Genomic DNA, 16,460 nt, shown 5'->3' with positions numbered 1-16,460 from the left:
CCAGTCTAATTGGCTCAGCAGTTACAATTCGGAGCTGCTGCTCTTGCGGGGAGAGTTCAGTCCCAGCACCCACACCAAGGAGCTCACAACCCCCCCTAACTCCAGGTTCAGGAAAACCAGTGCCCACTTCTGGCCTCCTCCAGCACCAGGCAAACAGATCACATTCATACATGAAGGCAAACACTCATACACATTTAAAAAATAAAATAACTTAAAAAAATAAGTGGGCATGGTCAATCAAGCCTCTAACTCCCAGCACTCAGGAAGACCAAGACTGGCCTATGGTGAGTTCCAGAACAGTCGGGGTCAACTAGACAGAAACCACGTCCCTAAACCATCTCCTCAAGAAGTTCCAGAACAGTCAGGGTTACATGGACAGAAACCATGTCCTCAAGAAGGGAAAAAATCAGGACTGAGAAGGCTGAGTGAGCAAAGTGGCTGATATGATGTCTTAACACCTGAGCTGCAACCCCAAACCCATGTGAACACCAGGTGGACATGGTGGCCCTGGGCAATTCTAGCGCTCAAAGGTGGAGGAGGGGGATCCCCGAGCAGGGGTCAAATGAGAGACTCTGCCTCAACAAGTAAAGGGAGGGAAATCAGGAAGATTCTTGATACCGACATCAGGTCTCCACATGGATATCACACCCAAACTCAAACCCACATATACATGCAAACAGGCACACACACACACACACACACACACACGTAACACACATGCACAAGAAAGGTAGCAAACAACAGACGGTTCCCTGTCTATATCCATGAACACACACACACCACCCCACCACGGCACACAACACAAACATCACCGACGTCAGTGAAGCAGGGCTGAGGTTGGAGCAGGTCGATGCTGGGGCACCAGTGTGACCAGTGTGTGCAAGGCCCCCGGCTCAGCTCCCAGCACAACCAGAACAAAAAGAACAGAAAAGCTTCAAGAGCTAGCTATCTGATACAATGTACAACGTTTAAATCCTCTATTACACTACCTTCTCCAAAAAGATTCTATTTACATGAATAAATTAAAATATATTGGGATCATAGTCCATGTAATTTCCTAACTTTTCTTAGAGTTTGGTTATCTTTTCCAGATTTTTTCTAATACTAAAAATTGTAAGGCCTATACAATGCCTAAAATCCAGTAAGTATACTCTTTTTAAAGAAAAAAAAGACAAAAAGCAAAACAACAACAACAACAAAACCACTTTTTGAGATAGTCTCATATAGCTGTTAAACTCAGTATTTAGCAGAGGATGACATTGAACTCCTGATCTCCTATCTACACTTCCCAAGGTCTGGGACCAACAATTGTGCCAATCACGCCCAATTCTAAATACTTTGTTTAACAGAGTAAAAATAAAGAAAATTGTAAGGATTGCCATACAGTTTTAGACAGACACCTGATATAAGACAATCCTTTGCAATAAGTTTATTTTATAGCTGTTAAAATATTGAATGGGTTCACTCTAAAAATCCTATCTAAGCCAGTTATGGTGACACACACTTTTAATCTTAGCACTCAGACGGCAGAGGCTTTCTTTATTAAATCACAAATAAAATATCACTATTATTTCCCCCTTTTGTCTAAAATTAAAAAGGCTATATTAAAAAAAGATATGCAATAAGTATAATAACAATATATAAAGGCAATAAATACATCAATAGTGTCTAGTCCATTAGCATTTGACAAATTCAGAGAAAATATTCCATTATCTATCCTATCTTGGTGAGTCCAAAGTCTTGTACCTAATTTACTTTCTATCATAACTTGCATTACTATCTTTTGATATCTCTCAATCTTATATGTATACTTTACATTTCTTTAGTGAATTTCTTTTCTGAGTCTCATAAACAAAGGAAGACCGTAGGGGCCGAGAAATGCAGGCCCATTTCTACACTGTCTGGCATTCAGAGAATCTGACAGACTAACAGGCTCAATTAGCTCCTTCCACACAGGAGGTGGTTGCCTGGCTCTTTTGAAGTAAAGCAAACTCAGCACCATCCTGAGATGGTCAGTCAGGCAATGCTAATGTATTCTGCTCCTTCCATTGTAACCATGAGGTCCCCTGGGGAGGAAGTAGACTTGGGTAAACCATGACTTGAGCCATTTCAGCTACCTAGGCAACAGAATGTTAATGAAGTGTTTTGTTACCTGCCCCCCCCCCAGTTTACCTTGATATAAAAGCTGTTGAAAAAATAAACGTGGGTAATTTGGGGATCTGAATAATCCCTGAAACTCCCTCCCATTACTATCTTGTGAATTGACTTTATTTTTCTCACTCCTCTACGCTGGTGATAAGTGTTTTTGTTGGGGCTGGTCCCCAACAGAAAACTATAACTACCTAGTCTTCAACTCCCTCAGAGACCCAAGAAGGAAATAATATTAACCAAGTCAGCAGGAAGTCCAAGCAAGCAGCTTCCAAAAAATGTGAAAACGACAGAAAGCGCTGGCTGCCTGCGACGTTGGGGCGTCCATCTTCAGCCTAAAGGCCTAGAATATCTGACAGACTTTTCTATGAAGCAGGGTTTTTGAAGGACTGTCTGCCTTGTGTTGATAAGATTAACAGCCACTCCTTTTGTGTCCTACTTGTCCCATTAGGATAGCATTCTGTCAGCAGTTGAGGCAAGTGCATTTTCTTGCCCAGTAGTTTACTTTTGCCATAAAGAAAGTAAACTCCATGTGGAGTTTCTTCAGTGCCCATTATCTTCTCTGAAGTAGACTGTTGCTGCTAGGAGCAGACATGTCTCATTGCCAAAAAAAAAAAAAAAAAAAAAAACCTATGTTATTAAAGCATCTGTAATGACATATTCTGTAGATCTCTGAAGTGTTTGAAGACAACCTGTCTATTTTAAACATATGTTTGACCTTGAAAACATACCTAATATGACTACAAGTTTAATTGTAATAGGTGACTAATTACTAACCTGTACTTCCTTTTTTCTTTTCAAAACTTGAACTCAGTGAGTTCAAGGCCAGTCTGGTATAAAGATCATGTTCCAGGACAGCCAGAGCAACACAGAGAAACCCTGTTTCGGGAGCTGGAGAAATGGCTCAGAGGTTAAGAACACTGGCTGTTTTTTCAGAGGTCTTGAGTTCAATTCCCAAGCAACCATGTGGTAGCTCACAACCATCTATAATGAGATCTGGTTCCCTCTTCTGGTGTGTGTATAAATAATAAATAAACAAACAAGCAAATCCAAAAAAAAAAAAAAGAAAAAGAAAAAGAAATCCTGTCTCAAAAATTGAAACCCTACCTATATCAAGGTAGGATAATCCCAGCTGCTTCCTCATCAAACAAAAACACCTTGGTTCCCCAAAAATGCAGTATTTACATTTAGAAGATGAAACAGGGAAACAGGTACCAAAAAATAAAGGAAAAGGACAGATATGAAAACCAATTAACTAAAAACACTATTCATTATGTACTGCTGTATTTTGCTAAGATAGGTTCCCATTATGTATCCCAGCTGGCCTGGAACTCGATATACACATAGAGCAGACTGGCCTCAAACTCAGAGACCTGGTTTTGCCACCACACTAAGCCTATTTAGTATATGTTAATGGAAGAGAACAAAAGGCAAAGCATAAATCGTCATTTTTCTATGATTCTACTTCCTTCTGAATGCTGGGTAACACTGTGCTTAGACTACTAAGTTGATGTATGACAGAGAATATATCACACTAAACGGCACTATTTCTGAATCACCTGTCACCCCAGTACTCCATGTCAGTAGACTAGTCTACGCAGTTCTGAGTGACTGTTCCCTGAGCAGTAATAAAGGCTGGCAATGAGAAGCAATGACTAACTATCCACAGAACTCCTTCGGACCTTAGGCGGTGCTATAGGTATAACCCAGCAGCTTCAAGTTCATCTACTACAGAGCTACATGTTGTGGAATAGTTTTTAAACTGGGCAAAGATGTGTTACATTTGTTTTGCTGGGGAAAACTAACTGTGTGAAGGTGTGCTACATTTGTTTCTGCCGCCTTTGTTAACGATGTAGAGATGTGATATATTTGTTCCGCATTTGTTAACTATGTAAAGATGTGTTGCACCTGTTTCACCTTGCCCGCCTAAGGCACCTGACTGTCTAATAAAGAGCTGACCACTCAACAGCTAGGTAGGAGAGGGATAGATAGGTGGGGCTGTCAGGCAGAGATAAGGTAGGAGGAGAAATCCAGGGGAGAGAGAGAAAGGGAACGAGAAGGAGACAGAGAAGAGAGAAGAAGAGAGAAAGAGACACCCAGGGCCAGCCATGCAGCTGCCAGCCAGCTGAAGGGAGTAGGGCATACAGAAGGAAAGAAAAGTAAAAAGTCCGGAAGCAAAACATGAACACAGAGAACCAGGTTAACTTGTTAAGAGCTAGCAAGACAAGAGCATAAGCTACAGTCAAGCATTCATAACCAATAGTAAGTCTCCATGCTATGATCTGAGAGATGGTTGGTGGCCTAAAGCAAAAGCCTGGTACAGCTAGCTACATGGTGAAAAGACCATTCAGAGCTGAAACCCACACATCCTGCCGTAAGATTACAGCCGTTCAAAGTGGCCCCGTCTCCTAATCACAAAGATTCAGTATGCGCCGTCAGGAGATTTGAATCAAGTTATAACAAAAGTTGGAGCAGAATATATTTTTAAAGATTTACTTATTTATTATGTACACAACATTCTGCCTCCATGTATGCCTGCATGCCAGAAGAGGCACCAGATTTCATTACAGATGGCTGTGAGCTGCCATGTGGTTGCTGGGAATTGAACTCAGAGCCTCTGGAAGAGCAGCCAGTGCTCTTTTAACCTCTGAGCCATCTCTCCAGCCCCCAAAACAGTATTTTATAATCAACTGCATACTTGTTATTCTAGGACTCAGCAGGCTGAGGCAGAACAGAGAGTGGGAGACCAATGCTAGCTGTGCTAACACTTGTCTTCAGTCCCAGCACTTAGGAATGGACACAGGTGGGTCAGGAATTCAAGGCCTATATGAGACCTTTTCTCAAAATAACCAAAAGACACAAAGCTATGAAACTCGGCACTGTGATTTACCCAAATTTAACTTGACTCATACTTAACTGTTAGCACATCCTGAGATCTCACCGAGACCTACCTTAAATGTTCATACTTCCACACACCTTCATCTTGGCCTTCAGGCGGTTCAAGAATTTTGTCAATGTTGGAGCAGTCTGCCCTTATATTCTGTTGAATATACTATAAAGAAAGAAGTCTTATGGTTAATTAAATTTTGCTGGATGCTAAACTTCATGCTAAATGTTTAATATTTTTGTTTTTTGAGATTATGTAGCTCTGGCCTTCCTAGGCTCTAACTCACAGAGATCAGTCCACCTCTGCCTTCTGAGTGCTGGAATTAAAGGTGTGCACCACCAAGGCTAGCTCAAGCATCAATTCTTGGTCTTTTAGTGATGAAATTAAAGGCATGTACCAAAACACTGGACTTGAATTCCTATTTAAGCCTCTTGTATTGTCGGGCTTGGGGGAAGGGAATGGGTTCTTACTATGACGCCTGACTGATCTGGCATCAAATCAGCCTTCCACCTCAGTCCCACAGAAACTCTGATAGAGGCACAAGATGTCTGGAATGTTCTCAGATGTTTTTCCCACGTTCTCATAACAATCTTACATTTTGATATCCTCAAGTAAATGCAACTAATCCTGGACCACATCAGATTCCACATAACAGTTCTTTCCAAATCACCTCCTCCACTAACATATATATACTCATTTCTAAAATATTATTTCATTTCCCCCTTTCCTTTTCACCTCCAAGCCCTCCCTTATGCCCCTCCTTGCTCTTTTTCAATTTCATGGCTTCTTTTTTCATTAATTGTTGATATGTGTGTACACATACAAACACACACATATATATACCTACATAATTATATTACGTACACACACACACCTAATTTTATATATCATGTACAACATGTTCAGTCTGTTAATAGCTCATTTTTATTATCCTTACACGATTACACTTTCAGTCCAGTCCTGGGGGTGTACTGCTGCTGCTGGGGCTATTCTGACAGGTGAATGTGGCTAGCCTGCACAATGTACTGTCCTCCTCTCCAGCAGTATTTACATTCATCTCACCTCTGCATCCTGTTTCCAGTCTCGTTCACGTCTTTTCATTATTACATCTGTTGTACTGGCCTGTGATCAATGATATTTTGGTTTACTATTTTAATTTTTGGGGGAGACATGATAAATTATGCTCATTTAAGATGGTAACTAAAATTCAAAAATGTTATGTCCTGAATATTTTATTGACCAGCCAGTCCCTTATTTCTCCCTCTCCTCAGGTCCCTAAAACACAGCAGTATTAAAAATGGGACAATTAATAAGAGAGGAGTCAACTGTCCATCACTTTTAAATCAAAAGCTAGAAATTGCTAAGTTTAGTGAGCAAATTCTTTCAGAGAGCTGAGAGAGACCACAAGTTAGGCCCCCTGTGCTGGCTGGAGCCACACTGTGAGTGGAAGCCTACTAAAATGCTGCCCCAGTAAATAAACTAAGGGTCAAAATAAAGTGAGGTGGGGGGGCAGCTGGGGTAAAAATTCTTAGACCACAGCCCCAACCATCCTATCACCCCTTTGTAAATGTGTGTGTATTCTATTTATGTGTAAATGTATGGTCATTCTATCCGTCTGTTCTTTGGAAAACCTTGAATAATACAGTGTGTTCTGGCTAGTTTTCTCTCAACTTGATACAACCCAGAGTCATCAGAGAGAGGAAGCCTCAGCTGAGCAAACAACCCCATAAGACTGGGCTGTCAGCAACCTTGCAGGACAGTTCTTGATCAGTGGCTGATGTGGGAGGAGCCACTCCTGGGCAGGTGGTGCTGGGTTCTACAGGAAAGCAGACTGAACTATCACGAGGAGCAAGCCTTAGGCCAGCAGCACCCCTCATGGCCTCCGCATAGCTCCTGCCTCCAGGATCCTTCTGACTTCCTCCTTTGGCGATGCGCTAGGATACAGAAGCACAAGCCAGTTCGTTTTTGAACACGGTGTTCACCACTGCAATAGTGGACATGGTCAGGACAGTGACAGGAGGCTGAGGAGGGTGCCAGGTCACAGGTGTCCAGAACCGGAGTCACAGGTGGTTGAGCCACATGATGTGGGTTGTGGGAGCTGTACTCGCGTCTTCTCCTAACCTCTGAGCCATCTCCCCAACCCCAGGATTTTAGCACTCATTAATATGCCCCCAAACGTCGATTATTCTTGGTAAGCTACAGTCATATGCTACTAATACTTAAAGTTTGTTATATTAATACTATATAATTAATATAAGAAAATTATCTGCAAATAATAAAACCACTACTATTTTTAGTTTCAAGACAAAAACAATCATCACAGCTAGGCATAACTGTATACACCTGGAACGCCAGTACCTGGGAGGTGGAGTCAGAAGGATCAGAAGCTCAAGATCCTCCTCAGCTGTGGTCAAGTTTGAGAACAGCCTAGACTACAGTGAGACCCTTGTCTCCAAAAAAAAAAAAAAAAAAAAAAAAACAGGACGGGCCGGGCAGCGGTGGCGCACACCTTTAAGCCCGGCACACTCGGGAGGCAGAGGCAGGTGGATCTCTGTGAGACCTAAGATGTGACTGGATTACTGTAACAACAGAATAGAAGCAATGAGTTTTGCTTCTTATGAATGAGTGTAATGAAACTGTCTGAGGATCTTAAAAAATATTCTTCCATTTACTAATGTGCCACGGGTATGGAGGTCAGAGGACAGTTTGTGGAGCCAGTTTCTCCTTCCACCATGACCAGACAGGCTGGATGACAAGTCCCTTTACCCACTGAGCCATCTCCTGCCTCTACCTCCTGGGAGGCCTGATTCCGTGAGGTCAGAAGACAGCATCTATCCCCTGGAACTGCACTTTCAGACTGCTGTGACATGTAGGTGCTAAAAACTGAACCCCGGTCCTCTGGAAGAGCAGCAAGTGCTCTTAACCACTGAGCCATCTCTCCAGCCCCAAGAGCTTTTTAAAGGTTATTTTCATGTGTATGTGCATAATTTATGCAAACCACATGCATGTGGGGGCTCTTGGAAGCCAGAAGCCAGTGTAAGATACCCTGGATCTGAATTATATAGGTGGTTGTGTGCAGACACACGGGTGCTGGGTCCCCCTACAAGAGCAGTAAGTGGTCTTAACCACTGAGCCATCTTTCCAGTCTCTATTAAGAGATCTTTAAATGATGTAGTGGGGGTGGGCAGACAACTCAGTGGTTAAGAGCACTGGCTGCTCTTTCAAAGGACCTAGGTTCAATTCCCAGCACCCACATGGCAGCTCATAGCTGTCTGTATAACTCCAGTTCCAGGGGATCCACCACTCTCACAGACAGACACGCAGACAAAACACCAATACATATTATTTTTTTTTTTAAAAAAGGGGGGGGGGGGGGAAGAATGAGTAGGTCATACCAGGCAATGGTGCTGCACACCTTTGATCCCAGCACTTGGGAGGCAGTGGCAGGCGGATCTTTGTGAGTTCGAGGCCAGCCTGGTCTACAAGAACTAGTTCCAGGACTGGCTCCAAAAAAAAAAAAAAAATGTGTAGGTCATTTAGGTAATAATTTTATTCAGGTAGCAATCGGGGTATTTAGTATTTATTGAAGTTGTACTTTAGGTTAAGAATGAATAGATTATTTACATAGTACTTAGGTAATAATTTAGGGTACAGCCGGGCAGCGGTGGCACACGCCTTTAATCCCAGCACTCGGGAGGCAGAGGCAGGCGGATCTCTGTGAGTTCGAGATCAGCCTGGTCTACAAGAGCTAGTTCCAGGACAGGCTCCAAAGCTACAGAGAAACCCTGTCTCGAAAAACCAAAATAATAATAATAATAATAATAATAATAATAATAATAATAATTTAGGGTACATAAATGACAAATTTGGTAGGAAATCAATGGTAGGTGGATCTCTGTAAGTTCGAGGCCAACCTGGTCTACAGAGCTAGTTTCAGAACAGTCAGGATTATACAGAGAAAAGTTGTCTCAAGAAAAAATTAAAAAATAAAGTAAGACCTCCAGAACCATGACCTGAATACACCTTTTCTTGAAACAGGTTATTTGTGTACACTCTGGACTCTGAAGCATTTCATTGTAGTAACGCTGACTAATAGAAAAACTAAAGGAAAAAAGACACATGACCTATAGAATTTAATTAGCCACTACTTTCTCATGAAAAAATATGGAAGAGGACCAGAAAGATGGCTCATCCACCTGACAAAACTAAGTTTGATCTCTGGGATCACCAAGTTGGAAAGAAAAAACCTTCAAGCTGTTCTCTGCCCTCCACACGTGCACCCACGCCTCCCCATACACGGTCATTTTTAAAAATGAAAGAAGAGCTAAGAGAACTGCCAACTCGAGTTCTCTACCTACCGCTAGCCCTCAGCAACTAAAGCTATTCTCAAGCTAAAGAAAACTAAAGGCTGAGGTCACATTGTTTGCTGGCATGTTCAAGGTTCTGGGTTTCTCCCAGCACAAGAAACCTTAAGAGGACCCCTAGACAGCAGAATATGCTAAGACAAAAACTGTTAGAAAGTTCTTCAGAGAGAGAAAAACAGAAGGAAATCTGAAACATTAGAAGTAACAGGAATTCAAGGCAGGGTGGTGAAGACCTTTAATCCAGAACCTGGAAAGCAGAGCAAGGTGCTCTCCAGTTCGAGACCAGCCTGATCTACACAGTAAGCTCCAGGACAGCAAGGCTACTCAGTGAGACTGTTTCTCAACCAAATCAAAGTAACAGTGAAGTTGGCTACGGTGCCTCATGCCCCTAATTCCAGCACTTGGGAGGTCAAAGCCAGACTGTCCAGCAAGTTGGAATAAAGAGAAACAGTGTGTCGGTGAAATGGCTCATCAAGGAAAGGCGCTTGCTTCACAAATCTACAACCTGAGTTCAATTCCTGACACCAAAATAAGGTAGAACGGGAGAAGCAACTATGTAAATGTGTCCTCTGACCCTGTACATGCACAGTAAAATTACAATGTTTTTTTTAATGAGCTAGGGATATATAGTTCAATGATAAAGAAAATGCCTAGCACCTGTGAGGTCTTAAATTTAATCTTCAGTGCTACCAAAAGAAAATATCATTGTCTGACTGGGTTTCAATGTATGTCTATAGTTATATAAGGCAACAAGAAATACAAATAGTGAGGGAAAGGAATCCACGTAAGTGTAGAGAGTCTTTCAACTTTAACAATAGAATACTGATTCTACTTAAGTAGACTATGTAACATAACCTCTGTAATCACAAAAAATTCATAGAGATGCAGTCAAAATATAATTAAAGCACAATTCTAAAATGTTCAAATAGCCTTTCAAAGGGAATAAAGTATTACCTAGAGTAAAATGACAAACACAAGATGCCTGCACGAAGTTCTGTTGGAGTTCAAACCCAGCCCCACATAAAGCAGACAGTGTTGCTGCACACCTCTAAGGCCAGAACTAGGAGGTGGGGATTGGTGATCCTCGGCTTGACATCAGTCTGGCAAATATGAGAGCCTATCTAACAAAGGGGCCCCAGTCCCCAATCCAGACCCACTGGAGAGTAGGCTCAGTGACTAAGAGCACTTGCCTCTCATGCAGAAGAATGGGTTCAGGGCCCAGCACCCACACAGTGGCTGACAGGTGCCTGTAGCCCCATTTCCAGAGGAAATCCCAAATGCTGGGATTAAAGGTGTGCGCCACCACCACCTGGCTTTTTGTTTTTTAACTGAGAACTTCATACAATATGTTTTGATTTTATTCACCCCAACTCTTCCCCTAAACTCTTCCCAGGTACACCCCACCTCCTTAAACTCCCAACTCCACAGCCTCTCTTTAATAACTCATCAACTCCAATTTGTGCTGTCCATATACTTCTGTGGGGACCACTCACTGGATCACGGCTGACCCACCAGGAGCCATCAATTATCAGTAACACTGAAGTTAGGGGTAGGACACTCATGAACCCCTTCCCACTCCACGCTTGAGTCCTGATCTTGTGCCAGGTAACCGCAAAACAACCCCTTAATTTGATCGTTAACAATTAGCCATGAATATTTTTTTTTCACCAAACTCCTGATTCTATTGAATATGAAAGGACAACTACTTTTTCCATTGGGGTTGTGGGGAGGAGTAAACCTAACATAATATACAATGTAAGAATCTCCTAACATGCCATCACACACAACACGCTATGGCAGCCCCTCCTTGGGACTCAATGCTAAATATCGTGAGTTGTGTGACAGTAGCAATGAGCTAAAGGAAAGCATCTTAGTTTTCACACGCACTGGAGGGTGAGAGTTATGAACTAAAATCATTATCAAAAGATAGAAATCTCAAAAGCATGTCATCAAAGGGTTAGTCACCAAATTAGCATTTTATGTCTATTTAGTTATTCTAATTTGTCATTCCTTTAATTTTAATTCATTATACACTCAAATTTCACAATAAAGTAAGGTTTGATTACAATGTTAAATGATCAGTCCATATTAACCCAGTGGAATCTGGTTTGTGCCCCCACCCACATAAATTGGGAATCTTCAAAGACATAAAACACTTGTTATGAGTGTTGTAAAAGAAATTATTATTACCTGCTGAACAGCAAGTGTACTGTCCATTTCATCAAATGATTCATCAGGCCAATTATAGAAATCCTATAAAAGTAAACTCACGGTTAAAGCACATACAAGGTACATTACAAACAGAATACAGATGCTACTATAAACATCATCACTTTTTTTTTTTTTTTGGTTTTTCAAGACAGGGTTTCTCTGTGTGCAGCTCTGGCTGTCCTGGAACTCACTCTGTAGATCAGGTTGGCCTCGAACTCACAGAGATCCACCTGCCTCTGCCTCCTGAGTGTTGAGATTAAAGGCGTGCACCACCACCACCCAGTTATAAACATTATTCTTAATAAAGATCCAAAGCTCACAACAGAGGAGAACAAAAGACTCTACCATGTGATTACCAGCAGAATAAAATAATCTCAGCCAATATTCTTAAATGGACACCAAAACTGCATTTAACTGAACTACACATCATAATATTTTGCAACCACAAATCCCTCAAATACATTTCCCATTAATCTTACATGGATTATTTAACTGGAAAGAGAAGTTCATCACTTCTTGTTTACAACTATGAGATAATATCCCTCTAAAAGTTGAACTGGAAAAATATGTCCAAACATAAAAAACTATTCAAATTTCTGAAGAGCTAACATTATTAGTAAGCAATTTATAACTCCATAATATTACTTTAAACAAACAGTATAAATTACTATTCCAATTACAAATAAAGTCTTAAATTTCTAAATAGAAAATGACTCCCATCAAAAAGAATTTATGTAGGGGCAAAAGAGACGGTTCAATGGTTAAGAGCAATGGCTGATCTTCCAGAGGTCCTAGGCTCTATTCCCAGCACCCACAGGGCACCTCACAACAGTCTATTCCTAGAGGACCCAGTGCCCTCTCTGGCCTCTGTGAGCACTGCATTACATGCACATGATACAGGCAGCTGCCCAAACACATACAACTAATTAAAAATTGCAAATGTTTTTATTCAGTGCTGAATGAAATGGAAGAGCAGGCATGCACAAAGCCCTAGGTTTAATCCCCAACACGGAGGAAGTCATTCAACTGTTTTCTTTTTGTTGTTGTTGTTTCTTTTATGTTGTTTTTGATACAGGGTGTGTATGTGTGTGTGTGTGTGTGAAAGAGGGGGGGGGGGGTCCTAGCCATCCTTGAACTCGAGTCCAACTGCCTCTGCCTCCAAGTGCTGGGATTAAAGTGCTAGATACACCACCAGCTCTAGATGTTTTAGGGATATTTCTGTGGAGCACCTTGCATTGGTCTCAAATCCCCTTCTATTTGATTTTTCAGCAGCAGGGTTTACTTACATCTCTCACACACCTCCCTTTTCCTTTTTCAGTACTGGAGAATGAACCTAGGGTCTTACATACGCTAGGAAAACACTCCACTAATGAGCTGGATTTCTGGCCTTCTTGATACTTTTTATTTTCATGGATTGTTACAGCCTGACCTTGAACTTGCAACCTTTCTACCTCAGACTCCCACACAGCTGGAATTACAGGCCTGGGCCTAGACAGGCTCCTACAGACCTCTAATAAGCAGCACAATTCCTGTCACAGAGCTGATCCTCAACAAAGGCCTCTAGGCTAAAATGTGGGGAGGGGTTGTAATGACGCCAATGACCTATAAAGTCTTACTAACCAACAAAAGTAAGGTGGTGCTGGGGAAGAAAAGAAAATGCCAAGAATCAAGTGTGTAGCACCATGTGATTAAAGCCTGAGAAAATGAAGAATGGCTAGTAGCTCGTGTCCATAATCCCAGAACTCAGGAGGCTGAGGCCAGTCAGGTCACAGTGTAAAACCTGTTTCAATACCCTCCCTTCTTACTCACCTCCCCACCCCGACTCCCAAAGAAAAGGAAGAAAGAAGGATGGAGAAACGGCTTAGTGGTTAAGAGTACTGGCTGCTCTTTCAGGACAGGGTCAGATTCCCAGCACCCACATAGTGGCTCACAACTGGCTGCAATTCCAATTCCAGAGGATCTGATGCCCTTTTCTGGCCTCCTCAGGCCAATACAGACATGTGGTGTTCAGGAAAAACACTCACATATATAAAATATTTTTTTAAAAAAATTAAGGAAGGGCCACTTGGTGACACATACCTTTAATCCCAGCACTTGGAAGCAGAGGGAGGAAGTTCCCTGTGAGTTCAACACCAGCCTGGACTACAGAGCAAGTTCTACAACAGCCAAGGTTACATAAACCCTGTGGGGAAGGGGTGGTTAAGGAAGAAGTATATTTATGGATATAATGCACAGATTAAGCCATGTGTGGTAGTGCACATCTAAAATCCCCATACAGAAGAGACTGAACAAGAGACTGCCTCAAGTCGGAAGCCAGCGTGATCTACAAACCAAGGACCAGGCCAGCTGGGGCTACACAGCAAGACCCCGTCTCAAAGCAACAAACAAATAATTCAGGCATGGTAGCGCATGCCTATAATCCCAGCACTTGGAAGGTGAAGGGAAGGTGATCAGGAGGAGCTCAAAATAATCTTCAGCTACACAGACAGTTCAAAGCCAGCCTGAGCCATGTAAGACTCCATCTCAAAAATGGGGGGGGGGGGGGGAGAGATGAGGAAACACATAGAGTAAAAAATATCCAGGAAAAAATAAACAGGAACAATTGCAATAGGCAGTGGTAATGGCAGAGACGGCACGAGTGATAAGAATAAACTGGATGCTCAGTTATAACGGACGTCTATCCTATCCCCCTCCAGGGCCATAATGGACATCTATCCCTACCACTCCCAAAGCTGGAAAAAACGTCATGGAAGAGGGAGCAAAAGCAATCTAAGAACTGTCCAGGTGACGGGGCGCACACCTTTAATACGAACACTCAGGAGGCAGAGGCAGGTGACGGAAGGAGCGGGCTGCTGGAGGACACTGTCCTCGACGTGACACGGCCACTGCACTCTCAAAGCACACTGGTCTGTCACGGGGAAGGCTCGCAAGATTCTTCTCCAAGCAAGCGCCAAGCATCTATGGGCAGATGTTAGGGTGAAGAGACATTATCTTCGGTGGTCTAACAACTGTTAAGAGGCTCACAACAGTAAACAGCCCTAAGGAAGCTCACCGATCTCACACACACACACACACACACACTGATGGAGGAGGGCCATCTGTCTATGTAACCCCTGGACTCAACACACACACACACACACACACACACTGATGGAGGAGGGCCATCTGTCTATGTAACCCCTGGACTCAACACACACACACACACACACACACACACACACACACACACACACACACACTGATGGAGGAGGGCCATCTGTCTATGTAACCCCCTGGACTCAACACACACACACACACACACACACACTGATGGAGGAGGGTCATCTGTCTATGTAACCCCCTGGACTCAACACACACACACACACACACACTGATGGAGGAGGGCCATCTGTCTATGTAACCCCCTGGACTCAACACACACACACACTGATGGAGGAGGGTCATCTGTCTATGTAACCCCCTGGACTCAACACACACACACACACACACACACACACTGATGGAGGTGGGTCATCTATCTGTTACTTTCATTGGTTAATAAAGAAACTGCCTTGGCCCTTTGATGGGACAGAAAATTAGGTAGGCGGAGTAAACAGAACAGGATGCTGGGTAGAAGGCAGTGAGGCAGATGCCATAGCTCTCCTCTCCAAGACTGAAGCAGGTTAGAATCTTCCCGGTAAACCACCACCTCGTGGTGCTACACACACATTAATAAATGGTTAATCGAGATGTGAGAGTTAGCCAGTAAGAGGCTAGAGCTAATGGGCCAAGCAGTGTTTAAATGAATACAGTTTCCATGTTATTATTTCCAGGACTAAGCTAGCCGTGTGGGAGCCAAGCGGGATGAAAAGTAGGCCTGCCCGCAGCTCCTTCTACAATACACTCTCTCCCTCTCTCTCAAATCTTAAAATAACTTCAAGAAAATCAAGAATGTTAACATAATTTGTAAAGATTCTAGACGGGGGACCGGACTGCAGTTCAGAACACTTACTGCTCTTCCAGAGGACCTGGTTCAGTTCCTAGCACCCCATCAGGAGGCTCACAATTGCCTATATAAACAGTTCCACGGATCAAGCATCCTCTTCTGGATTTCAATCATGTGGCACACAAAAACTCACACACACATACACATAAATAAAAAATAATGTTAAAATGTTAAAAAAGATTATAGAGGGCTTGAGTCGGAATCTCCAGCACCCACATTTAAGGGGGGGAGGGGGGCTGATGGTACTGCAGGGAGGCCAGAAGCAAGAAGAACTCTGTGAGTTCAAGGCTAGTCTGATCTGCATGCTAGTTCTTCTGTGTAAGCAAAGAAGACATAGAAAGACCCTATCTCAAAAATACAAAACACTAGGCATGGTGGCTCACATCTTTAATTCCAACACTCAGGAGGCAGAAGCAGATAGAACTCTGTGAGTTCAAGGCCAGCCTGGTCTAAATAATGACCCAGTCAAAGAAGACAAGACAGAGAGACAGAGAAAGACAGAAAGAGAGCGCTGAGCACATGGGCTAGCAAACAAGTCAGCCAGCCACAAAAGCCTGTAATTCCAGCATAGGCAGAGTTGGCAGTTCTGGGAGCTCCTGGGTTAGACAGTCAGCCTTGCTGATGAAAATGTAGGCTTTGGTTCAGGGAGAGACCCTGTCAAAAGCAGTAAGGCAGAGAGGGAGAGACAGCTTCCTCTGGTCTCCATGAACACCTACAGAGAAGACACCCACACAAGTACACACAAAAAGCTTTTAAAGATTAAAATTATTAGCCACGTGGTAGTGATGCATGCCTTTAATCCCAGCACTTGGGAGGTAGAGGCAGGTGGATCCCTGTGAGTTCAAGGCCAGTATGGTCTCAAAGT

General features: G+C 42.8%; 1 protein-coding gene across 4 annotated transcripts in view; it reads right to left on the bottom strand.

Moving 5' to 3' along the window:
* Positions 1–16,460, bottom strand: part of LOC119803898 (MOB-like protein phocein) — a 50,694-nt gene that overhangs the window by 9,145 nt on the left and 25,089 nt on the right. For 2 of the 4 annotated variants that reach the window (XM_042054283.1, XM_038315374.1), the window contains 2 exons: positions 11,590–11,652; positions 5,100–5,200 (listed from right to left, as the gene is read on the bottom strand). In XM_042054283.1, the coding sequence (XP_041910217.1) occupies positions 5,100–5,200; positions 11,590–11,652 (164 nt within the window). Of the gene's footprint in view, positions 1–5,099; positions 5,201–6,097; positions 6,158–11,589; positions 11,653–16,460 lie in introns of all 4 variants that reach the window. The other 2 variants (XM_038315373.1, XM_038315375.1) reach the window with 2 other exon arrangements.

Source organism: Arvicola amphibius, chromosome 18 (assembly GCF_903992535.2).
Source record: "Arvicola amphibius chromosome 18, mArvAmp1.2, whole genome shotgun sequence".
In the NCBI taxonomy this organism is placed as follows: domain Eukaryota; kingdom Metazoa; phylum Chordata; class Mammalia; order Rodentia; family Cricetidae; genus Arvicola; species Arvicola amphibius.
This window is presented reverse-complemented; position numbering and strand designations above follow the sequence as displayed.